Here is a 27032-nt window from a genome sequence, read left to right as displayed (position 1 = left end):
TGAACTGAAGAAAATCGCAGAGGACAGTGATACTGCCTAATTGAAATACTTTCTAATGCTTACGATATTTAATAATATAGAATTGCAGCATAGGGAAGATGCCATTGCACACAATTTTGGCCAGTATTATATCAGCATCATATCTTGTTAGGATTGTGCACAAGATAATCTTGAAAGCTGTTCCAGAATTTGCATTTCTTGTGCTCTGTCCCATTTCTTAGAGTTTTTCAGTCCTTCAGAAAAAGAAATGAGAATAAGAAATAGGAACAAATGTGCAAAGACTGTAGTTAAGATCTGCATGAAATGTATAACTTGTAAGAATTATTTCAGGCTGGTGATGGTTATAACCTTCCTCTGAGGCATCTCTGCCGCCAAAAGCCTGCATCCAAATAGAAGAAGTGAGAATTATAGATGTCTCCAAGAAAGCTAGAATCCAAGATATTAAGGGGCCATTTGTAACGTTGTTTGTATTATTTAGAAATACATGTGGGTGAAAAAATATGTGAAAATGTATGTAATGTTGTTTAAAAACTGAAAACACATTATTCAACTACTATATGTAATGTTGATTTATGGTGATTTGTACGGTGGTGGATGCAAAACAATGGCGGTGGGTTGGGTTTTTGAGAATTGCAATTGGTGGGTTTGTGGGTTGTCAAAGGTGGAAGAGGCCGAAAATGGGAGGAGAATGGTTTCAATGTTTCAGGCTTCGTGAAAGAGGAGAGGAAAAAAAAAATGAAAGAGATGGAGGAGAGAGACATGACATGCACTCTACCACTTTGTCAAAATTTTGAGTTAAGCTCACCCAAATTTGAAACCAAACAAAAATAAGATAGAGTTAAGGAAAAAGTAGTGATAGAGATATAAGTTATGAAAACTAAGTTTAAGCGATGAGAGATGAAATATGAGAATTGAGTTAAGAGTTAAGAGTTAAGAGTAAACCAAACATGCCCTAAATATCTGTTTAAAGTTAAAGATAGAAGGCTCATAACATTTTCAAACTTCTTTTTTTAATTCCAATACTGACAGAATGAATAATTAGTAGATAGAAGTTAAAAAAAGAGAATGTAAACCTACCTCATTACTCATTAGGCAACTTTCTTTGCCATTTCCTGACAACACCTCTCCCCACAGTGGAGTTATTTCTGAATATCATTCATAGGAGAAACCGTTAGTCCTTCAAACTAGCCTTCATTTATGCATATTGAACCTCAAAATATCATTTGCAAAACAGGGATATAAAGGGAAAATTTTATAATGTTGCACACCAAAGTAGTAGTAGTAATAATAACAATAATAATCACTGATGATATTTAGATTTGTCACAAATTTGGAATTATATTGATAATGACAAAGCTATTATGAAAAGTATTTAGTAAATCTAATACTGTGCAACCTAGGGAATTTTCACTTGGCCAAGTTCCACAAAACAAGTTAAGGAAAGAAAACCTCTAGTATTTAAACATATGTAAGTCCTCTAAGGGATATCTTCAAATACCAGCATGACACACGGATATGATGCGTCATGATAGATAGAGTATTGGGGGATTATGGGACTAAAATTAAATCCACTAGCAATTGTTTTTCACAATATTTTCAGTATCATTATTTTGGCAAGTAGCAGAGCTAGTTCACCTAAAGCAAAACAGAACTTTTTGACTATGTTTCTAATTGACACCTCACTCCACCAGCATGGTAACTCCCATTTGATAATCTAATGCATACTCTTTGCTTAAATTTGTTTAAGCTATTCTTAAGAAAAATTGACAAATTAATAATAGTTGAAAATTTGAAATTATTACGTACATATCAGTTGTAGATGATGATTCTGAATCATCCCTCAGACTGAGTGAAACCAATGATTTTGACAGTGATAGCAGAGGATCAACTTCAGGACAACTACACGAGTTAATTGACCATCTCATTGGAACAAGTAAACACCTATAGCAAATAAAATGTTGTTTTAGGGTTCCACGACAAACATCTTAATAGTTAGCTACTTATTGCTTTTCCAAGTTTGAGGAAGTCAGCATAAAAGTTTTGATTTTATTCTTTCCCGCACCCTGCAGGCCCCAAGGCACATATTCTGTAACAATGCCTTTACTTAAATAGTAATTATAAATCTCTCTCTCTCTCTCTCTCTCTCTCTCTCTCTATATATATATATATATATTTGTATGTGCCTTTACATATATAAATAGATGAAGACTCATGAACGGACTTCTTAAAGTATAATTGACAGATTCCTTTAGTTTAGGCAAACTTCATTATACCACGTTGCCTCCAACCAGAAAATCTAACTAGAATAGCATATAAGTGAATGCTTCCACTTTTCACAAGTCTTCAATGTCGCCTTGGTGGTGAGTTGGATGTGCTGCTTTCCCACATGGACGGCCTAACAAATTTGGAGGCCTAAGGCAATATATTTAAATAGGTCCCTTTTGTTATCACTTAAATAATATTTAACTAGTATTTAATATCATAATTTTTTTATAGCAAAAATCTATTCTTTTTATTTTGTAATATTCTTTTTTTTTTTTTTTTGGGAAAAATGCTAAAACTATAACAAATTTTACTAAAAAAAACTTTCAAATGATGTAAAAATGAATGTGAATAGTGACACTTCAAGAAGATAATAAACAAGTATTTGAATGAATAATGTTAGAGATATTATAAATTTTACAACTTGAGGTTTACAAAGATGTATCATTAATCACAAAAAATAATTCAAAAATGCATTTAATAGGTTATTGTCGTCCACATATCATATTAATTGTCACATCAATTTGTAAAATTTTAAGTAAAATTAATGATATTTCTAACATTTTTCTATCTGAATTATTTCTTGCGATTAGTAACACATATATTTGTAAAGCAAAATGTTAGAGATACAAATTCTTTTACAAAAACTTTTACAAATTGATGATGTGGTGAATGATTATAGATAAATAAAAAAGTGATGTTTTCGATGAGCTTTGATGAGAATCAGTAAGAATTTAGCCATAACAACAATTTGTAAACATGTTGTAAAATAGTTTGTAAAACTATAGCATTACTTTATTTGTAAAACTCATGTATTTAAAGTTGTATTATCTTTAACATTACTCAATATTTTAGGACTTCTTAAAAGTAGAGGAAAATTATAAAATTAATTTTTTTTTTTTTAAATATATCAATTTTTACCCCAAAATTTGGGCCTTCCTCTAGTAGGAGGACGTAGGTGATGGTCTAGGCCTAGGGCCAGCCCTACTTTCCTATAGGTCAAAGGTCCAACGAATTGTAGAAGCTAATTGACAAATCATAAATTCAGATAAATGCATACCCGTTGAGAGATTTGTATTTGCATTGACTCATCTTATCCACTGTATAATTCTCAAATAAGACATCAAGATGATTTGCTACTCTTGGTATTTCAGATAATGGCAAAATATCCCAGACCTTCAAAATTTGAATGTAATATGAATTTTCCTTAAGGATGTCTACAGTCCAAACAAGATTCAGACACCCATTGACCTTATACTGCTCCAATAATTGGGAAGAAGTTCCCCAATAAAAAAAGAGGTTTTTCTTCCTGTGTGATTGACGCCAACCATTTGCTAGATTTTCCAATAAAGTAAGCACTTGTTTACAAGTCTCAACATTTTTCACTCTCGACATGGAATTCAAAAAATCATTGCTGAAAGAGACCTACAAAAAACAAAAACAAAAATGAAGTATCTGTCAATTGATTAATGTTTGAACCTAATCACAATACTAACATTAATAATCTAGGAATATGGAATTCAAATGCTAATATTAAAGAAGCAAATAATAACAAAGACAACGGTTGATGTATCATTAGAAATACGAGGAGAAAACTTTGAATCAGCATACTTTCCATTTGGCCTTTCTGAACAAAAAGGAATCCATGTTGAGTAAAATGTGTATTTGGTTATGCTCAACCAAGGCAACCGTAATAGCTTGAGCCAAGTTCTTGTCTACATCAGCATTGTAGAAACGCCCCCGTTTCTTGGCATCAATGACTAATTCCTTCCAAATAGTGCAACTTTTAGTTAAAGTTGCTTCATTTCCCAATATCCAAAGGCAATGCCTGCAGAGCAAAACCATGCCAATTAATTGCAAAAACTATCAAAGCCACAAAATATGTTTGAGCTGCCCATAGTCAAGTCTATAATGTGTTACCTTGCACGGGTTAGTGCCACATTTGCTCTTTGATGATTTTCAAGAAAACCAACAACTCCATTCATATTACATCTGACAGTTGAGATAATTATCACATCCTCCTCACCACCTTGGAAACCATCAACAGAGCGAACACTAATTGAGAAGTCATCATTAGAATCAGCACTGTAGTGTTTCACCTTCTCTCCAATTGCATAGACTTGTGCCTTGTATGGTGAGATGATACCAACTTTAACTTTCTTCTTTGTGCGAACAAATTCTTTAGCAGTGGCAGGAGAAACAAATAAAAAAGAGAGTTGTTGAACTCATTAAATTATCTAGCACCAAGCTAACTATAATTAAAAATTCATAGCATAACATTTCAGCAAAATTGAGACTACGATTAGTTGTAAATTTAGACATACCTTTGAAAAGGCTTGCAACAATCTCAGATGCTACAGCAACCTCAACCATATTTTTGAGACTATGGCTGTAATCAAATTCCTCTTTTCCATGTGCAATATTAATGAAAGAGTAGGAGCCAAACATATTTCCCTGAAGGAATCGCCTCTCATACCTTCTTTCTTTGACATTGGGGCCATCCAAAATCTGATTTTCATAAAACACCCTATTTGGAAATAAGCTTATGGATGGATGCATCCTATGCTGGACATTAAGAAGGTTTTTATTTTTCCCTAGCAATACTAGCCTTTGGAACAAACTTCTTCCAAATCCAGCTTCCTCAGAAACCTAATAATAGCAAATTTTAAAGATACAAAAACTCTATTAATAATTTGTAAAGACAGACGAACATCCGGAGAGTCATAATAATAAAACTCGAACCTTGCTTTTAACCATCGCAGGAAGTTGCCGCTCATCCCCAATGAGAATAGCGAGGCGGAGGCCAGGAAGTTGTAAAGGAATTGTGGATTCACATTCTTTAAGCTGAGCAGCTTCATCTATAACCAGTACTTCCCATTGAGTCTTTACTTCATGTAATTTAGCAGAGCTTGATACAGTGCAGAAATATAGACATGAATTTTCTAGGCAAAATTTTTTAATCTCCCACTCATATCTAAAATCTGGAACAGGGAATTTTTTTGGAATTGTTCTAAGTATCCGAAGGCAATCTCCTCTCACAAAACCATATTTCATCAAGTGACCAAATCTTTGATCATTTTCTTCAGAGACTTGCTCTAATTCTTTGTCAGCAACAGTAACATTACTCAACAATTTTTCTAGAGATGTGAGCAAATCAAGGGATAACTTCATCTTCTTTACCACTTCTAATGAAATAAAAGAAGTTGGCAAGTGTGTACACAAATTTACATTACAATACTTCAAACGCTGTAAAATGCAATTGAATCTTCTTTGAACAAATTCCTCAAACGATAAATGACTATCACATTTGTCAACCACCTGTCCTTCATTTTTCTTGTATTTGTTTTCATTTGAGGCTTTAACAATAACATTCCTCACATTTTTCTTGCTCTTCTTGTCGTCAATTTTCTCCTCCTCATTGTCTATCATGCTTCTGTCATTCAAGTACAAATTGTATTGCCGTCTAGGGTCCTCCAGCAAACATATCATTGATGTTAAACTACCTTTCCAACCAGATGATGAAACAAGGCATTCATGTAGTATGCTAACTCGATTATCAAGGAATATATCAAGGAGGTTATGGCGATCCAGAATCTTCATTCGCTTTCCATTTCCAAATAAAACCACATCTCCAAGCCCATAAGTATCATATTCAAGTGACTCTGTCACGTTCTTTAGAAGTCTCTGTGTCACTTCCAAAACAGCAGTATTAGTTGGGGCACATGTAAGTGTTTTGCATTTCATTCTCAGCAGAGAGAATAAGAGCACACCAACTGTCTTGGTTTTCCCAGTTCCCGGAGGGCCCCATATTAATTTGACAGTATTCTGATGATTGCTTTCCCTAGTTACCAAGCAGCTAAGAACTGCATCTTTTTGGGAGTCATTTAAATCAGAAGAGCAGATTTTGGAACTAATAGCTGCGAAGGCAGCATTGCAATTTTCTTCAATAAGGAAGGTAGTACAATTTGTAGCATCCTATATAACGTAAATAAAGGAAGGTCAAAAAAAAATTATTGCCAATAAAAATAGCAAGGCCAAAATAACTGTTGTCCCAAAACTTTAGTTCAAGACCAATTTTAGACCCTTAAGTTTGAAGTGATCCCTTTTAGTCCCAAAAAAATTTGAAGTGGTCAATTTTTGTCCTTAACAAGCTTAAAGTGACCGCTTTTAGTCCCTATGGAATGATTTCGTGTTAGTTTTTAATTTGGAAACATCATCTAAAGGACTAAATGTGATCACTTTAAACTTTAGAAATTAAAATTGCTCATGTGCTAAAGTTTAGGGACCAACAACAGCAAATTTTAGCCTAATATTAATATGCCATATGAAATAAGCAATTACCAAAATGCTTACCATAGAACTAGATTGCAGCACATTCTGAATGATGTTTAAGTTCCCACCTTCCAACTTAGAGTTCAAGGCCCTCCATATACGAATATTTGTGGTCATGTTTACCAAGGGAACTGCATAAAGAGTCTGTCTCTTCTTGTTCTTGTCATGTTCAAACAAGATAGGCTTTGAGGACAATATTGTCAGAGAACTTTCGTATCTCACACTCAGAACAAAAGCAACAACATAGGACCTGTTTTGTCTTTCTAAATCATCAATGCATTTTGGTCTTACATCTGTTATGGCAATGATGTCTCTAACTTCAGGTTCATATCTCACACCATGATTCTCAATTCTTTTCACACTTTCAAGTGTAACATGGTAAAGGAGGTCTTTGGGTGGTTTACATTTCACAGATTGCGTAACAGAAAATATTGCACGCGTAGGTGCTTGGGATACTGTTGACATGCTTGACAACAAGTCAGCATGAGTTTCTTCAACAAGTGCATCACAGAATGAGGTCAAGTACTCTGTGGTTGAGGAGAATGTCTCTGGGATCTTTCTCACCTATGTGAATAATTTTAATCAGACGAAAGATAAGCACATATAGAAGTCAGATAAACATTACTGTAATACCCCCAAAACCCAAAAAATGACCAAAATATCCTTAAAACCTAAAAATTACCAAAATAATCATGAAACCTACAAAATGACCAAATACCCCCGAAAATCCAAAAAATGACCAAAATACCCTTGAAACCTAAAAATTACCAAAATACCCCCAAAACCCATAAAATGACCAAAATACCCCGATACCAAAAAATGACCAAAATATCCCCGAAAACTGAAAATGACCAAAATACCCCCATAACCCAAAAAATGTCCAAAATACCCCCGAAACCTAAAAAATTACCAAAATAATCTCGAAGCCTAAAAATTAACCAATATAACGCCGAAACCTAAAAATGACCAAAATAATCCCGAAACCTTAAAAATGGCCAAAATAATCCCGAAACCTAAAAATTGACCAAAATAACCTAGAAACCAAAAAATGATCGAATTGCCCTCAAAACCAAAAAAATGATCGAAATACCCTCGAAACCTAAAAATTAATTGAAACACCCCCTAAAACCTAAAAAAATGACCAAAGTACCCCTGAATCCTAAATATGACCAAAATAACCCCTAAACCTTAAAATGACCAAAATACCCTTGAAACCTAAGAAATGACCAAAATACCACGAAACCTATAAAATGACAAAAATGCCCCTTAAACCTATAAGTCGATAAAAATACACCCTAAAACCTAAAAAATTAGTGACATTCCCTCAAAACCTACAAAATGACTAAAATACTCTTAGAACCTTTAATTTAACGAAAATACCCTCAAAACATCCAAAATACCCCAAACCCCTATTCTGGTAATTTTAGAGTCTTCAAGTGTATTTTGTTCATCTTATAGGATTACTGGTATGTTGGTCATTTTAGATATTTTGAGGGGTATTTTGGTCGTTTTATAGGTTTAGAGGTATTTTGGTCGTTTTAGGGGTTTCAGGGTATTTTTTGTAATTTTAGAGGTTTCAGGTTGTTTGTGGCCATTTTTAGAGGTTTCGGGTTTATTTGGGTCATTTCAAAGGTTTAGGGTTATTTTAGTCACTTGATAGGTTTGAGGGTATTTTGGTCATTTTTTAGGTTTCATGGGTATTCGGGTAATTTTTTAGGTTAAGGGGGTATTTTGGTCATTTTATAGTTTTAGGGGGGGTATTTTGATCATTTTTAGGTTCTAGATTATTTTGATCAATTTTTAGGTTTCGGGGTTATTTTGGCCATTTTTTAGGTTTTGAGGGTATTTTGTCATTTTTAGGTTTCGGAATTATTTTGGTCATTTTTTAGGTTTCAAAGGAATTTTGGTAATTTTTAGGTTTCAAGGGTATTTTTGTCATTTTTAGGTTTCAGGGATATTTTGGTCATTTTTTGGATTTCGGGGGTATTTTGGTCATTTTATGGGTTTCAAGAGGTATTTTGGTAATTTAATGGGTTTTAGGGGGTATTTTGGTAATTTTTTTGGGTTTCGGGAGTATTTGGTCATTTTTTGGGTTTCGGGGGTTTTTTGGTTATTTTTTGGGTTTTTGGGGTATTTTGGTCATTTTTTGGTTTCGAAAGTATTTTGGTTATTTTTTGGGTTTTTGGGGTATTTTGGTCATTTTTTTGGGTTTCGGGGGTATTTTGGTTATTTTTTGGATTTTGGGGGTATTTTGGTAATTTTAAAGTTTCGAAGGTATTTTGGTCATTTTTCAAGGTTTGGGGATTTTGGTAAATTTTAGGTTTTGGGAGTATTTTGGTAATTTTCAGGTTTTGGGGGGTATTTTGGTCATTTTTTGGGTTTCAGGGGTATTTTGGTCATTTTGTAGGTTTTGGGGTTATTTTGGTAATTTTTAGGTTTTGGGGGTATTTTGGTCATTTTCTAGGTTTAAGGGGTATTTTGGTCTTTTTTTAGGTTTTAGGGATATTTTAGTCATTTTTAGGTTTAGGTGTTATTTTGGTCATTTTTTAAGTTGAGGGGGTATTTTGATAATTTTAGTGGTTTTGGGGCATTTTAGAGTTGGATGATTTGTAGAAATGGTAGTTGGATCATAATTGGGTCTAATTGAGTACCCAATTAAAACCCAATAAATATTAATGTTAATTGGGTTAATACTCATTTAACCCAATTAATAATTAGGTGGGTTTAGGTCTCATTTAAGTGGGTGGGCAAATGGATTTGGGTTGATTTTGCCACCCCTTTTACATGATATGGAAATAATTGCAGCACTATATCTCTTTATGAAAAATGGTAACATACCGAATAAATAGTTGAATCAAATCATAATAATTCAACTATTTGGTAAGGCTAACTGCTAGATGTCATACTATTTAGTCATAGCCCCTTCTCCTTTCCTATCATGATTTACTTGACAAGATATAAGGAACTAAATACAAACTTTGAATAAAAATGACCTATTTGGCTCTTAGACTTAGTGTTCTACTTTATACTCCACCAAATATTATATGTCATTAGTCTTTTTCTTTTTTCTTTTTTCTTTTCATTTAAAACTTTAATTACTTTATAAGGAAAAAAATCCTAGTGGAGCATAAGGTGGAACTAGGATTTGTATTCAAATTAACCTTTGTTAAGTCATTTAGTATTGCCCTCTCTCATGCAGTTTTAAATCCTAAACTCAGCTACTGAGCAAAAAGGGAATGGCCAGTATAATTAAATATTAATTCAACTAACTCTTCAGAGATTATTAATCAGAAAAGGTTTTAGAGTCACCTGTCTGACCAAAAAATGCAATGATTTAGCAACACACAAGAAAAGTAAGAAAAAATAAAATAGGTCAATGTAATTTTAGGTTAACTTCATTTTTTTATTTAAAAAAAAAAAAAAAAAAACAATTCTGTTTAATATACAAATCTACTTCTGGTCAGAGGTGTTATTCCTTCTGTCATAAACATTTGGCTAATCAATAGATTTTAATGATAAATCTAGGAACAAAACATTTTTTCCAACTTTATTTTCATAACTGCTCACAATAAAAATGGTGTCAGTGGTGATTCTCAGTAAAAGTGATATACCTCTGACAGGAAACATTAGTAATTATTGAAAAAAGTTTTTTTTTTTTTAGAAGGAAATCAATATTACCCTTCCACTTGAAAACATTATTCATATCATAATCCACATGCTGAAACTTATTTTAATTAGACAGAGGAGTAATTATTGAAAAAAGTTTTTTTTTTTTTTTAAGAAGGAAATCAATATTACCCTTCCACTTGAAAACATTATTCATATCATAATCCACATGCTGAAACTTATTTTAATTAGACAGAGGAGGGTGAGAGCTTTATGGTGGACAAACCTGGTGTTTGTGAAGATCTTCATTGAGAACATCCTTGAGAGACCAAGAGAATACCAAATCTACTAAGCTTCTACCCGGAATTTCTTCCTTCTTCACCTCAGTCTTCTCCACCATTGACTCCATAATTTTAGTTTCAGTCTTCTCCACCATTGACTCCATAATTTTAGTTTCTTGTTCGCTTCAGTACAGTCAATCATTGTCAAAAATAACAGAGCTAGTAATGATTATCACAAATAGTGTGCATGCACTCACAAGCTGAAATCGTGAAATCGTACACACGATTTCATAGGCTATGTATAACTAGCCATGTGCAACAATAATCAGCTTAAATCATAATGACTCATGTATTACTTATTTCTATCATCCACATGCGTTGACATTTGGCTAAAAAATAAATTGCATAAAAGTAATATTCATATGATAATCCACATGCACAAACCTGTTATTATTAAAGAGCACATTGAGAACACCCTTGATAGACCAAGATAGCAAACCTATTAAGCTTCTGTCCTGACTTTCATCCTTCTTCAACTCGGTTTTGTCAATCATTTTCGCTTCTGTATAGTCAGTCTATGTGCCAAAATCCCAGATGCCCTTTAAATACAGAACAATAAAGGTTCAATAAGCATGAAGGAACCAGCTTGGAAGAAGATAAGGAAATGGTATAAATACCATTTCACGTCCATGATGAAAGTAAGGAAAAGTGAGACCACCCATAAAAATAAAATATTGGCTTAATAAGAGAGCCTATTGTAATATGGTATCCTTAGTCTTGGTCAATAAATAAATACACAAAATCATGTAAGAAAATGTTAAAAGAATGACCGAAGTCATATTCAAATGATAGAAAATATGTAGAAGAAGAGGTTTACTTCAAGTCAAATGAAAGTAGCTACCTACCTTTACTTTCCTGCCTACCTTCCTTGAATAATGGCATTTTTTATTCTATTCATACGACTATATGCATGCATTGCAATATCTTTAATACTTGTTTGATATATATATATATAAATATATATATATATATATATATACATTTCCAATTACTTAACCTTTTTCCAGGAAAAAGCATAAAAGAGAACAACAATGTGAAGAAGAAGAAGATGATGATGATACTGAGACTGTTTTTACTTTATATTAGTAATTTATTGAACAATGTCTACTACCTGGTCCTATATAGGAATGAAAGGTTTGGCAGGTTCACCAAGATCAACAGACGTACGCCTTTTGGTCTTCAAAATCTTGTCCTTTCATTTACTTTTTATGTGGTACAAACGAGTCAATTCGAAGAGAAAGAGGTACCATTCACACTTTCCCATGAGTGGGAAGAGAGAGAGAGAGAGAGAGAGGGGTTTGCTTTGGTTTGGTTTGGGGTATGCAAATCTAAAATGACCGACACAAAGTGAAGAACAAAACAAAGGATTTTGTTACAAGGACCCCAAAACAAATCTTTATTTTAAACAAAGACAAGAAGTTTTTATATAGATACACAGAAAATCATTAGTTGACATTAGTTTATACTAATGTATAACGTGTGTATAAGCAAGGTATAGGTAAAAATAATCACAATTATATTTACACATATATATGGATTCAAATTACATCTTGTGTAAAAGTTACACTTTTTTTTTTAAGCCATAGATATATAGATGAGTTTTACTTCTTCTTTTTTTTAATATACACAAGTTTACTTCTTCTTTTTGGGGTTTTTGATGGTTTATTTATATTAGACTCTTTGTCTTTTGCACAACTTTAACTCACTTGAAACAAAAATAAATAAAAAAATTAAAAAAAAAAACTTAGATAAGACACACGATGCAAAATTAGATAACAATTAGAATCTAATTTAAAATCTAATTGTATTTTTTCTCGACTTTGGCTTTATATATATATATATATATGTGTGTGTGTGTGTTTGTGTGTATAGTACCTACCTGTAAGTAAAAAATTGTGACAAATGTTATCTACTTTCTTCCAATGTGGCAAATGTTAGACATATTTTTGCCTACAATATATACTTTAAATGATACTATTCTTGTAAACTAATAATTTTCCTAAACGCACATAACCCATAAACACACACAGGCAATTTTTGCCTTTTGCACTTTTCCAATATTAGAGTTTTTATAAGACACACACTTACTCACTTGAACTCACTTCACGTAGTAGACACATGTGAACACCTCAATCCTCACTTTACAATACACATAACATCAAAATTTTACTTTTATATCACTTCATTTAAATATTCTTTCTTTATTTTTTTTTATTTTTTTATAACTTTGTGGAATGTGAAGATGTAACCCTTAAGGAATAAACTTTTTTTTTTATCACTTTTTGCTACAATAAACTTTAGTTAGTTTGTATAAATTTTTAAATTTACCACCACCGCCAATGTAGCATGCTTTTTAGTGTTTTAGGTGCTAAAATAGCATTTTAGTTATTTTAGCACCACCAATGTGAATACTCTAAGGCTTTGTTAGGAAAAGGAAGAAGAGAAGAGAAGAAAAAGGAAATGTTAGTGACATTACATTTTTCCTTGTTTGGTTGGCGTTAGAGGAAGGAAAAGAAGAGAAAATAGAGAGTAAGTTTTCATTCGGGCCCACATTTCTCATCCACTCAAATTGGGAGGAAATGAGGAGAAAGCTAATTAAAAAAAGTGTAAGTTTTAGGGCCACAGCTAATGATATATAAAATTTCAATTTTGCCCATCACCTTTCATATACACTCTTTATTTTAATGGGGATATTTAAGTAAAATACATACCTAGATTAAACATCTTTTATTTTCCCTTCCCCCACTCTTTCCAAACATGCAAGAGAGAAACATTTTCTTTTCCCTTAATCCTTTCTCTTCTTTTCACTTCTCTCGGTTACAACCAAACATAGTGTAAACACACTCACTTTTGTAAGGACACTTGAACACTCATGCTAGGAATTGGTGCTTATGCATTCACACACCAAATGAGCACCACACCCCTTATTTATACACATGGTTCAAGTTGGTTTTAGGGGTGAAAATATGGAAGGATAGAAAACTCCTTTATTTGGTTGAGAAAAAAAAATGCGACAATCGAAAATTGTATATATAGAAATTTACTCTTATGCTCCTATTACATTAAAAAGAATAACGGTTTATAAGAATAAAAATAAAACTAATGTGGAGGAATGAGAGGAGCAAATGGGTAAATTCCCATCTAAGCCCTCTTTCTTCCCCATTTTCTCCCCAGTTTGGGGAGAAAAAAAAAAAACACTTAAAAATGGTGGGCCCAAGAAAAAAACATTTTATCCCTACCAAAATCAACACCCCAACCAAATAAGGTCGCTATTCAAATTTCCCCCTATTTTCCCCTCCCCTTTTTCATCCTCCCATAACCACCCTAACCAAATAGAGCCTTAAAGTCACCTACCTTAAATGTTATCGTACATTCTTTTACTAACAACAATTATCTTTCACCAAGCTTCTAGACAACATAGAAATTTGTGGCTAAACTTTAATTACGTAAGGAGGCTTCTAAAGGAAAAATGAGAAACAAAAAATATTATTACAAATTTGATATTACACACTCTATACACATTCTCTTTTTAAATCATTTTTTAAAATGCAATTTTAATTAAAATTGTGAAATCATGTTTTAAAAACACAGTTTCAGTTTCAGTTTCAGTTCATGTGGCAATGCGTATACAACGAGATGTGTAATAAAGAGTGTGTTGACAATCATTCCACAATAAAGAATGTTTTATAGAGAATTCCAAATAAAGCAATAGTAACGAGAGAGAATATTTTGGTAAGAGAGGCAGTGTTGCTTTCTAATAGTATGAACACGCAAGCATAGTTGCATTTAAACAAGCATAGATGCATTTAAACACGCAACTATTAGAGCTTTCTCAATTGGTTCATGTCTTTAGCTCAACTTGTTAGTTTTTAAAAAAAAATATTTAAAAAAAAATATTGTTTCATTCTATTAGTTAATTGATTTTTTTTTTTTTTTTAATTTGGAAATTTCTAAGAATGTGGAGTTAATGGAAACTCACTATCAGAGAGACTTTAATTCAATAAGTTTGAAAATTAGAGGATTTGATTGAAAAAAAAAAAATTTGGAAGCCTTAAATAAATTATGATCAAACTTAGAGGTTATAATTTACATTTTTTTCCTTTTCTTTTTGTATCACCACACTTTATTTTATTACATGAGGATTTAAAAGTCAATCTATATAACATGGTATATGTTATCTTTCCTTCTCTATAGGAAAAAAAACAAAGTAAATATACCCTCTGTTTTTTCTTTGCTCACACTTTTTTTCCCTACAATCAAACATAGGTGCATTCTGGTTACATTTGTTTTGTTTTAAAAATGATTTACGAATTAAAATGTTTTCAACTATAAACTTTTTAGGGAAAGCATTTTATTTTTGTGTATTTGATTACATTTGTAAAAATGCTTTGAAAATTATTTTATGGTATTTGATGTGAAGTAAAATAAAATTAAAGAAATCATTTTCTTTTTTTATTTTAGGAAAAATAAATTTTGTTAACATTTTCAAAAAAAAAAATACTTGATAATATTACTACATAACAAATAAATTAACCTTTGAAGAATATTTTTTTATAAGTTATACATATTGAAAAATATTGTTATATCATTAACACATATACCTTTAAAACATATACTTCCACTTATTACATTATCCTGGTTAAAACATATGTCCTGTAACACTTAAAATAAAAATAATATTACCACCATTCAAGTTACATATACAATATTAATTCACAATCACTGTTCGTAAAATTCTATTAAATATAACACAAAATAAAATAATAAATTGGTCCAATAATATCTCCTATATAAATTGAATTGGGATAGGTGCATAGGATCATTCAACTCAATTACAATTTGTTACGTTCAAAATCTTCGCATACAAAATATTTGAATAGAAATGGTTTAAAAATACATATATGTTCATTAGTAATGGACCGTACATAGTCATGATATATTACATAAATAACTTATAAATTTGAATTATTTTTAGTTACACAAAAAAATGGCTCATAAATATAAAACCATTCAAACTCTCTCTTCCTCTAATTTTATAAATAGAGTTAGATATATGATTATGTTTTTTAATGGTTTATTTATATTGGACTTCTTGTTTTCTGCACTGAAATAACTCACTTGGCCCAAAATTTTTAAAAAAAAATTTAAATTAGATGGGATATGTGGTGCAAAATTAAACTCTAAATAAAATCCAATTTTTACACTGAATTAACTCACTTGAAACAAAATTTTAAAAACTTAGATTAGATGAGACACGTGGCGCAAAATTAGACTCTAATTAAATTTCAATTCTCTCAAATTTGGCTTTTAATATATATATATATATATATATATGGCCCATTTATGTATTGCTAAAGGGGTTATAATAATTAAAATACAAAAAGATAACTAAGAAATGTCTAAGGAAATTTGAACAACTTTCAAATGAATTTTAACAATTTTAATAAGGTTAATAGAAAATAGGATAAACTAGTATTTGGTCCCTAACTTTTACATCATATTTTAATTTTATCTCTAACCTTTCAATTTCGTCAATTTGGTCTCTAACCTTTTAATACCGTGTCAATTTAGTCTCTGCCATTATTTTTTAAATAGAAATTTTGACATGACAAATGGCCAAAATAAAAAGTTATTTTATTACCATATCAAAGTAAACTAATTTTTTATTTTGGTCATTTGCCACATTAATAATTTTTATCTAAGAGATAATGGCAAGAACTAAATTAACATGACACTGAAAGGTTATTGACCAAATTGAGAAAATTGAATAGTTAGAGATCAAATTGAAATATGGTGTAAAAGATATGAACTAAATACATAGTTTACCCTAGAAAATAATAATCATAAGCAAATATAAAAAATTTGTGTTAATTAATCCTTCAAGTAGAAACTAATTTAGTCTATGATAAGCCCATTTTAAAAATAAATTCATAAATAGCGCATTTACGTGTAAAAGTACAATTCCTAAATCATAAATAAATTTATCTAAAAATAAAAATTGATTGAAAGAAATGTGATATAATAAAATAAAAACTTTTAATGCACTAAAAGAAAAATAAATATAATAGTTAGTCTTAATGGTTATCATGTTGGACAGAATCTGGGAGGTGGGATGTCTGTTGTTGAATTGGATGGTTGGTTACCATTTTAAAAACCATGGTTAGTTTGGAGATCTTGAGGATTGTTATGATCTTTTTATTTTTAGGAATATTTTGGTTATTATGATAATCGTGGGAATATTTTAGTCATTTTGAAGATTTTAGGTGTACTTCGGTCATTTAGGAGATTTAGATTTTCTTTTTTAAAGGTTTCAAATGATATTTTGGTCATTTAAAAGATCTAGGGGTTATTTGGGCGGTTGAGGGATATTGTTGTCATTTTAGAGATTTTAGAAGATATTCTGGTCTTAGATATCTTGGGAGAAGTAATCTTATATTTCAAGAATATGATTCCAATGATCAAAGATTAAAAGAATCTTGGGTAAATTCCAAACAACTACCTTAAGGTTTGGGCTAATACCAACTAAGTCCAAGAATTTTCAAAACTAACCAACTTCGTCCCTAAAATATAACTTTATCCATAAATAGCCAAACGATGATACTTATCTCTTCTAACTCTTTGCTCTTTCGTTCCTCTCTTTCACTAAACCTGGTCACCTGCAAAACCCATAAGCCTTCACTGGTGTTAGGAACTCAATTAAATAACTATCACTGCTAAAAGTTAGCTTAGCATTAACTCTCTCTCTCTCTCTCTCTCTCTCTCTCTCTCTACCCACCCAAAAACAGTAACATCAGCAACACCCCGATGATGCATTTGGGGCCCCACCTCACACCATTGAGCACGTGAGGTGTGGTCCCAAGGCCTTTTCCCAAACATGCCTACCCATGGCCAAGCTCGTGGAGGGTTGCCCTCGTTTAATCATTATTTACTGGAAACCCCAAAACCCAAATCAAAATGGCAAACTCATAGATCTACGAACAATATACCCAAAATCTCATTTTTCAAACTCACACCCAAATCATCTGAACCTAACAACCAAAGGAAATTTAAAGAGAAAAGGTTATGGGTTTCGTCAATCACCAAGGTTCAATGAGAGAGAGGAACGAGAGAGAAGAGAGGGAGATCACCTGGGTTTGGTGTGTGTGTGTGAGAGAGAGAGAGAGAGAGATAAAGGGACAAGAGAAGAGAGTTGGAGAGAAGAGAGTTGGAGAGAAGAGAAAGGGAAGAGATAAATAACAATGTTTAGCTATTTAGGGACAAAGTTGTCTTTTAGGGACTAAGTTGGTTAGATTCAAGAAGTCATGGACCTAATTACTAGCAGCCCAAACCTCATGGTAGCTGTCTGGAATTTACCCAAGAAAATAACAATCCAAACAATCTAAGACCCTACAAACCAAATACTACCCAAGATTCATGTTATAATAAATCAACAAAGCCAAGGAGATAACACCTTAACATAAGATATAGAGACACAACTTAAACTGAAAGCTTATTATTTGTTTGGACCCAAATATATTGTGTTAATTCCTTTAATGATTTTATTTTTCTTTCACGGTAAGACATTTATTTTCCCTTCATTAGTATATAATTAAAGGTCATTCTCTAGGGAAATTTCAACCCAGTCCATTATATCTTCATGAATTTAGAAAATGTAAAATTATATAGAATCGATATTCTTGAAGTATTGATTTTTTGAGTTATATGTTTCTTTTTTATTTGTCTATGGTGTTTGGATCATGTTTCAATGAGTCAACCAATACCATTGTTGATGTTGTTAGCATGTTGTTTTACTTTATATTTCTTCGTGTTAAATATAACAACTTGAATTTTGAGGAGAATATTGTGTGCTTTTTAATTGATATATTTTAATTTAATTGTTTCCCTTAAAATTTCAATTGAGATGGTAGTAGATTCAAAGCATACATATGTAATTTCTTCATTGTCATTTTTCCTATAAAGTCTGTGATAGGGAATATTTTAACCAAGAAATTCCCTATCTCCTTTTTCCCTTCAAGATAAAAGTATCCTTCAGGTTTGTAGCATCCTTCGAGATAAGGATGCCCTTCAGGTTGGAGATCCACCTTTGGGTCAAATGCCTACAAGGGCACCTTCCATTTCTTCCATCTGGTATGGAATCACCTGTCGAGCTATCCAATACCGATAGTGGATTACACTTAGCCCCACATCATTTGGGTGTTCTATACTTATGCATTCCTATATGGAAAGAATTTGCACACCACATCCAAAGATCCTTCTACATATTTGTATCTCCCAGTATGGGAAGAAAAGCCCTAAGATCTCAGAACATTAACTCCATATCTTCCCTACAAGGAAAGATCCCACGTTCATGAGATTTTGGTAAATTCTACATCGCTACAGTCTCCTCTTCTCCAAGGTACGTAAAAAATTTCCTAACTCTTATACTTTTGAGTTATTAGAGATTCTTCTATCACTGACTTAATCTTCGAAGGGTCAATGACCAGTACCTCACCGGTACTACACCACTATATAAACACCAAGTCTCCTCTTCTCTAAGGTACGAAAAAAAATTTCCCAGCTCTTACACTTTTGAATTATTGGAGATTCTTCTATCACTGACTTAACCTTTAGAGGGTCTTTAATCGGCACCCTGCTGATACTCTCTATTAGTTCTTCATCTCTTATTCTTTAAGTACCCTAATTGGCACGTGTATGGACGATCAATTCACCGCTGATTTTTGTTCATCATTAGTTCATGGGAACTTAGTCAGCTCTACATTGCAATATAAGTACCGAGTCTCCTCATCTCCAAGGCATTTAAAAATATTTCCTAGCTCTTACACTTTTGAGTTATTGGAGATTCTTCTTTCACTGACTTAACCTTTGAAGGGTCTTTGGCTGGCACCCCATTGGTTCTCTTTGTTGGTTCTTTAACTTTTATTCTTCAGGCTCCCTAATTAGCGTGCATGTGGACAATCAATTCACTGACGATTTTTGTGCTCATCAGTTGGCGCCGTCTGTGGGAACGAGTAATTGGCCATATCACTGCTTCTAAGACAAAGAATTGCATGTTCTAGATGCGGTCAATGACTACCACCAATCCAGAGTCTGGAAACCCCTCCAACGCCTTGGAGAGGCAAGTGCAAAGCCTTACTGTGGCCGTTGAGCAACTTACCCAGCAAAATCAAGAGCTCAAACAGCAAATGAACCTAGTGAATAAGCGTCGTGCCCAAAACAATGATCAACATGACAAAAAACACAACGACGAGCACGACGATAGTCACCTTTTAACGGGAGATCAACATGAAGGGGGAGATCAAGAAGAAAGTAATGTCGCCAACAGATGCAATTGATGGAAGGATACTGACCGTTAGTCAAAATTGGAGAGTAGTGCAATGCGCATAGCACTAGATATACACATAATGAAAGATAAGATGGACATGATGATGAATGTCATGAGGGAGCAAGTGTCCACCAACTTGGATGAACTAGTCCACCATACTGACTCTCCCGTCATGGTGCATGTCACATCTTGTCCTCTTCTGCCTAAATTTTGTATGCCTTAGGTGGAGGAATACGATGGGAAAAAAGATCCACTTGATCACCTAGAGTCATTCAAAACTCTAATGCACCTGCAGGGAGTACTCAGCGAGATAATGTGCAAAGCATTCCCAACCACACTTAAAGGGCTGGCTAGGGTGTGGTTTAGCAAGATTACTCCAAACTCTGTCGCAACCTTCAAGAAGTTAAGTGGGCATTTCGTCATGCCCTTCATTGGCGAATAAAGATACAAGAGGTCCTCGAAAAGTTTCTTGAACATCAAGCAATGAGAAGATGAGAGCTTAAGATCGCATGTGACTCAATTCAACAGGGAAGCCCTTTTGATTGACGAAGCCGATAACAAGGTCTTGGTCACGACCTTTACTAATGGAGGCTAGTATGGGGAATTCCTCTTCTTCATCTACAAGAACAACCTGAAGACGATGATGAACATGCTATATAGAGCTACTAAGTATATGAATTTTGAAGATGCAATGATAGCCCAAGTGGGCAAATTGAAGAAAAGGGAGAGACAGGACAACCCCCGTCCGAATGGTGGAAGGAAGTCAGAAAAGTGACAAAAGGGAAGACAGGAGTTCAAGACCTCCTTTCAGAAAGATTACCAACTTCACCCCACTGAACACCCCGCTCAAGCAGGTCCTCATGCAAGTAAGTGATGACTAAGCACTCAGGTGGCTGGACAAGTTGAAAAGTGATCCTAACAAGCGCTTAAAGGATAAGTATTGCCGCATCCATTGGGACCATGGGCATGACACCTCCGAATGCTATGGTTTGAAGCAAAGATAGAAGCTCTCTTCAAACAAGGAAAGTTACAACAGTTCGTCGGACGAGGGAGAGCTGAAAGGAACCTAGCCAGAGGTCCCAGAGCCCAATGGTAAGGCAAAAGAACACCCAAGACCTTTGCTCAGAGAAATAAGGGTGATCATAGGAGGAACCACAATGGCTGGGTCTTCTAGAAATGCAAGAAAGACTTATCTCTACATGGTGCAGAGTGTACAAATCACCGATTGCCTCCCTAAGCTATCAAGGGTTGAGAATCTGCCTATTACCTTCTCTGAAGAAGATGCTTGACAACTCCATCCCCCACACGACGATGCGTTGGTCATCACCCTGTCCATAGCTGATTATACCACCCCAAGGATGTTGGTGGACAATGGGAGCTCAGCCAACATATTCTACTATCCCACCTTTAACCAGATGAGAATCGACAAGAAATGGCTCCTACCATCGAACCATAGGGTTTGGCAAAACCAAGGTGTTCCCATCAAGTCAATCACGTTGCCAGTCAAAATTAATAGCTACCCACAGTAGCTCACAAGGGAGATCACATTTTTGGTTGTCAACTGCTCTTCAACTTACAATGCCATCATTGGACGACCTACGCTCAACGCATGGAGAACGGCCACCTCCACCTACCATCTACTTGTCAAGTTCTTGATAGAATACAAGATGGGAGAAGCGCACAAGGATTAGATGGCAACACACGAATGCTACATACCCATGCTAGAAATGGATGATCATTTACTGACCTTGAATATCAAAGTACGACGAGTGATAATGGAACCAACGAAGACATTGGAAGACATTTCTTTAGACAAAAGTCACCTAGATAGAATCACTAGCATCGGCACCCAAGCAGACCCTTCGATCTATCGGGAGCTCATAATCTTCTTGAAAAACAACTTGGACGCCTTCGCTTGGAGCCATGAGGACCTGCCAAGAATCGATCCAAGTATCATGGTCCATCAGCTCAATGTCTCCTTATCATTCCCTCCTGTCTGACAAAAAAAGAGAGTCTTCACTCATAAGAAGGACAAAGCCATAACAGAAGAAGTTTGCAAGCTACTAGAAGCAGGGTTCATCAAAGAAGTCTACTAACCCCAACTGGTTAGCTAACGTAGTAATGGTCAAAAAAGCCAATGGTAAATGGAGGATGTGTATGGATTTTACCGATCTAAATAGGGCTTGTCCAAAGGACTGCTATCCACTTCCATGGATCGATCTCTTGGTAGACTCGATGGTTGGGCACCAGTTGTTAAGTTTCACACCCTTATCCTCACCAAGGCCTAAAATGAGATGGACGAGAGGATTAGGCTTGTTAAAAATAATGTGTGTGTGTGTGTGTGTGTAAACAAATAGAAAGGAACTACAGGAACCAAACTCACCCTTGTCAAGTTAAGGAGACCTAAGTCACCAAAGGCCTCAGCTTCATGCTCTGAGCACTCATTGAGGTCCACTTTCCTGATGAAATTACAGGCACTACCCACAGTAAACCCCTTGTTTCTCATCATTAGGGGGGCTAGAGGATTGGCGTCGGGACCTTAAGATGTCATAAGACCTTTGCCTATGCCATGACGGGGAGGCTTAAGCGTTTTTTGGACCATTTTCGCTTGCTCCAGATGGTCCACAGTATCAAAAGTGTTCCTGTTCAGACAACCTTTGTTGCTCAGGGGTTTCCTCTTCTGACCTACTTTTGCCGAAGGAGCTGATGACCCCCTAAATTGTAAAGCTTGGAGAGCAGCCGCTTTCCTTATCTCCATTTGCTTTTTTCTTTCCAGCATCCATCTCTAAGGAAACACAACAATAAAATGACGAGTTAGTTGAGAAAACTGATGAATAAAGTAGACATATAAAGAAACTCACGAGTTTGAGATTAAGCATCCAAACGCCTAGCCTTATTCGTCAGTTCAAGTCCCTCATAAAAAACTTGGAGATTGTCAAGTGTGACAAGATCTTTCCACCTTTATCGTTTGATAGGGATCTCAAGAATATGATTAATAAATTTTTCTTGTCCGAGTGATATCGTCGAACGGGTTTAGGCTACAGAATTGAAAACAAATAGATTAGGAAAAGAATAAAACCGACGAAACAAACAAGGAAGACAACCTGATGACTCACCAAACTTGTCCATTATTGCCTAGGTATTATCGTAACCTTCACCTATAATTTCCCACTCGTTAGGTTTACACACCCAATTGGACCCTTGAACAAATAAATACCTATTTTTCCAATTGTGATTGGAATCAAGCATATCATATGCCAATTCCAATGATGCTTTGCGACACATGAAATTATAAAAGTCCTGTGACACAGAAATTTGTTGGGGATTGTAGCAATAGAAGAACTTGTCAAGAGAAAGACCACGACAGCCTCCACTCATTTGGCCCCACAACACTTCAACCCAAGAAATATCCTCCATGTGTTAGGACATATTTGGCATACGGATATACCTAAGTAATCTGCTAGCCGATGATGGATCTCACTGAGAGGCAGCCTCATAAAAACCGATGTCCTCAACCTCTCTCAAATAACACTTCTCCCTTCTATTTGCCTTTCATATGGGGACATCATCGGAATTTGGAAGAGAGTATGGAGCCTTCTAAAGACCTCCTTCGTCATTTTAGGGGGAAATTCGTTCACCGCCTAAATCCTAGGGAGGACGAACTCCCTAAAATTGTGCCCTGATGGACTGGCCACTTCCTCGTCCTTCTCGAATGAATTAGCTGATGGCTCCCTTTTAGAGGAACCAACTAGGTAGTCGGCCATGGATTCATTTCCCGATGGGGAAACCTCATCGTCGCCCGATTCTAGATGGACAAACGACGAATACTCACTTGTCGCTTAACTATCATTTAACATCCTCTCACCTATAAGAGACATATGAAAACTAAGAAACTACTCACGTGACGACCAAACATTGGACCAACGACCACTCCAACTATATGTAAATAAGCAGAAAGGTTTAAAGAATAGAGACTTACCCAATAGAGGTGATGATCGAAGAACGATGGACAAATTATTGAAATGGATGGCTTTAGAAGCAATAGACAATCCCAAAAACCAACGAGAAAACGGGAGCTCCACATGATGTTAGAAAGTAAAAAGAATAAACAGTAAGGTCAATAAGGGCATTGAGCTATTTATAGGCAAAGAGGCACAAGAAATGAAGCGACTGTTCATGTCACCCAATTAGGAAACGCCACGTGTCACTTGCACACCATAAAAAGACTCTTTTGCCCTCACAAATGGCACAAGCTCAAGGTGAGCCACTAATTGATCCTGTCATCCCGACGAATACAGAATAGGGGGCAGCTGATAGGGAATATTTTATCTAAGAAATTATCTATCTCCTTTAGCCCTTTAGGATGAAAGTGTCCTTCAGGTTTGTAGCATCCTTTGAGATAAGGATGCCCTCTGGGTTGGAGATCCCCCCCTTCGAGTCAGATGCCAATGAGGGAACCTTCCATTTCTTTCGTTAGGTATGGAATCACCTGTCGAGCTATCCAATACCTACGGTGGATTACACTTAGCTCCACACCATTTGCATGTTCTCCACTTATGCATCCCTAGATAAAAAGAACTTGCACATCACGTCCAAAGATCTTTCTACATATTCGTATATCCCCAGTATAGGAAGAAAAGCCCTAAGATCTCGAAACATTAACTCTATCTCTTCCCTACAAGGAAAGCTCCTATATTCATGGGATCCTGGTCAGCTCTACACCATAATATAAGTACCGAGTCTCCGCTTCTCCAAGGTACATAAAAAAATTTCCTAGCTCTTACACTTTTAAGTTATTGGAGATTCTTCAATCACTGGCTTAACCTTCGGAGAGTCTTTGGCCAGCACCCCATTGGTGCTCTCTTTTGGTTTATCATCTCTTATTCTTTAAGTACCCTAATTGGCGCACATGTGGACAATCAATTCACTGACGATTTTTATGCATCATCAATCTAATTTTTATTTCATCATCACCATTATCAATTCATCAATATTTTTTCTCAAATTTGAGTTTTGATTTTGTAGATATATACCATGTTTCTCTTCCCTTTTGGTTCTGACAAACATAATGGGTTTTGGTTTCAAGCTAAATCTCAAGTTGGGATTTCCAATTCAATCTCATTCCCTCACCAATTCACCTTCCAGGCTTTCTTTATCTTAAGGTGATTTTTTATTGTCTCAATATAAATAAAAAGAAAATAAATTAGTTTTTCAATGATGCACACATAGGGTCCGTTTGGTTGGAGGGGAGGAAAAGTGGAAGGATAGAAAATGGTGAGAGGATGGAAAAGTAGGAGGATAGAGAAGATTTTAATTTCTCTCATTTTTGTTTGGTTGGGAGTGGAAAAATGAGTTTGTATAAATTTACTCATACACCCTTGTTAAAAAATGATAGTCAATTAATACAAAAAAGTGACAAACAACCACCAAAAAAAAACAATCACCCAATTTATTAAAAAATAAAAATCATGTCCCAAAAAAAAAATCATGTCTACTTAAACCCAAAAAAACAAAAACAAAAACAAAACAACTATCAAACCCACAGCCCAAAAAAAAAAAAAAATAGGCAACATGCCCACCCACAGCCCAAGAAATCAAAAAACAAAAAAGCAACGTCTAGGAAAAAGAATGAACTGAACATAGGCATTTTTGTCCATTAAACAACCACATTTCCTCCGTCCAATTTTTTCTCCATTTTATGGAGAAAACTTTTTGGTGGGTCAGGGGAGAAAATACCTAAACCCCACCATTTATTTTCCTTCCTTCCCACCCAACCAAACACACTCAAAAAAGTTTTCCTTCCCATTTTCTCTCCAAAGTTTTCCATCCACCCTATTTCACCTCCAAACAAACGCACCATTAGTGTTTCAAATTAAGCTTATATATATGCCACCTGATAATTTTGCAATTCATATTTAAGCCTAACAAAGCATGAATAGAGTAGAGTGCAGATTTGACTTTGCAAGTTAATTGACCAACTTAAAACAGTTTTAATGGAGATTGAAATTTGGAGTTTACTCTAAGAATTGGTTCCAATCACTTGATTTTGTAGATATTAGACATGACTCTTGAAGTATGTACTAAGCTCTTTATGGAACTGTAGTAGGATAATCAATTTGAAGCTCTTTACGGAATTGTATCACAATAAATCAGGTCACAAAAGCTTCTAGCTCACTGCTTTATATATATATATATATATATAAAAGGAAATAAATAATTGTTGCCATTCCTTTGTACCCAATAAGTATGTAGTCCTTATTAGAGTGAATGAGAAAAAAAAAATTAAAAAAGAAGAATGATGATCGGTTGTTTTAGCTCTTTTAGAGCCTCAACGGCTTTAACACCTCATCACCAAAATGTGTTGTTATAAGGGAACCCCGAAATGGGCCAAATGGCATCTTATTATTTTAAGCTGACTATCACATTCTACCATTTGAATAGTTTTCTTGGAACATGTTGTGTCAACTTTGGGAATTTATCCAGTTAGACAGTCTTCTTCCCTATCTCTAATCTACCTATGAATTTCTATCTTTATATTCTTTTGTGCAATTTCTATCTCTAATCTACCTATGAATTTCTATCTTTATATTCGTACAATTTTTGCAGTGAATTAGTACTAAAGAGAAAAATGTTTATAGAATGCAATGGGAATTGGAATTGGAATTGTGCATGTTGATTTATAGAACAAATTTGGCTTGATTGATAGCTTACTGCCATATTTCTATGTTCTGGTCTTTTGCAGGAAGGTTGAATAATATTAGACAAAGCTTGATTTTGGATATAATATATTTTTTAGTTTTGAACCTGAGTAGGTAGCTAGATAACACAAAAAAAAAAAAAAAAAATTCAAACAAACTGGAGATTTTTGCATTGTAGACACAATTTCAATGATCTCTAGACGTTAACTATATCTCTTAAATAAAGTCAAAAAATCATATAGCTAATGAACATAGAGAGATTGTTCTGATATCAATTGATTAAATAAAATTCAAAATTTTAAGCATGAATGTATCCCAAATACTTTGCAATTAAACTTAGGATCTGTCTTACATCATTAGCATATGTTAAAAAAAAAAAAAAAAAAATGCAATAAAACATGTGTACCATACCCGAAAGCTGAACACTCTAGCCCTTTTGCTGGATTTTGAAGTTCCCATCCTTTCTAATCA

General features: G+C 34.2%; 1 protein-coding gene across 1 annotated transcript; it reads right to left on the bottom strand.

Moving 5' to 3' along the window:
* Positions 1-27032, bottom strand: LOC115987498. Its single transcript, XM_031111073.1, has 13 exons — positions 26973-27032; positions 10926-11080; positions 10487-10664; positions 6616-7158; positions 5005-6237; positions 4587-4911; positions 4183-4441; positions 3874-4090; positions 3323-3687; positions 1807-1941; positions 1078-1145; positions 349-379; positions 1-233 (listed from the first exon to the last, which is right to left on the bottom strand). Exons 2-11 carry the CDS (start codon positions 11033-11035, stop codon positions 1082-1084), a joined length of 3429 nt encoding a protein of 1142 aa, XP_030966933.1. The 5' UTR covers positions 11036-11080; positions 26973-27032; the 3' UTR covers positions 1-233; positions 349-379; positions 1078-1081.

The sequence above is a fragment of the Quercus lobata genome, chromosome 4 (genome assembly GCF_001633185.2).
Source record: "Quercus lobata isolate SW786 chromosome 4, ValleyOak3.0 Primary Assembly, whole genome shotgun sequence".
Taxonomy (NCBI): domain Eukaryota; kingdom Viridiplantae; phylum Streptophyta; class Magnoliopsida; order Fagales; family Fagaceae; genus Quercus; species Quercus lobata.
Note: the sequence above shows the minus strand (reverse complement) of the source record. Positions and strands in the feature narration are given on the sequence as shown.

What these genes read in the sequence shown, in the direction of transcription:
- LOC115987498 (XM_031111073.1), bottom strand. Translation starts at nt 11,035, where the DNA reads ATGATTGACAAAACCGAGTTGAAGAAGGATGAAAGTCAGGACAGAAGC. An exon ending in TGTTGCAAGCCTTTTCAAAG is followed by an intron (nt 4,442 to 4,586) that starts GTATGTCTAAAT and finishes CCACTGCTAAAG; the next exon opens with AATTTGTTCGCACAAAGAAG. An exon ending in TCAGAAAGGCCAAATGGAAA is followed by an intron (nt 3,688 to 3,873) that starts GTATGCTGATTC and finishes TGTTTTTTGTAG; the next exon opens with GTCTCTTTCAGCAATGATTT.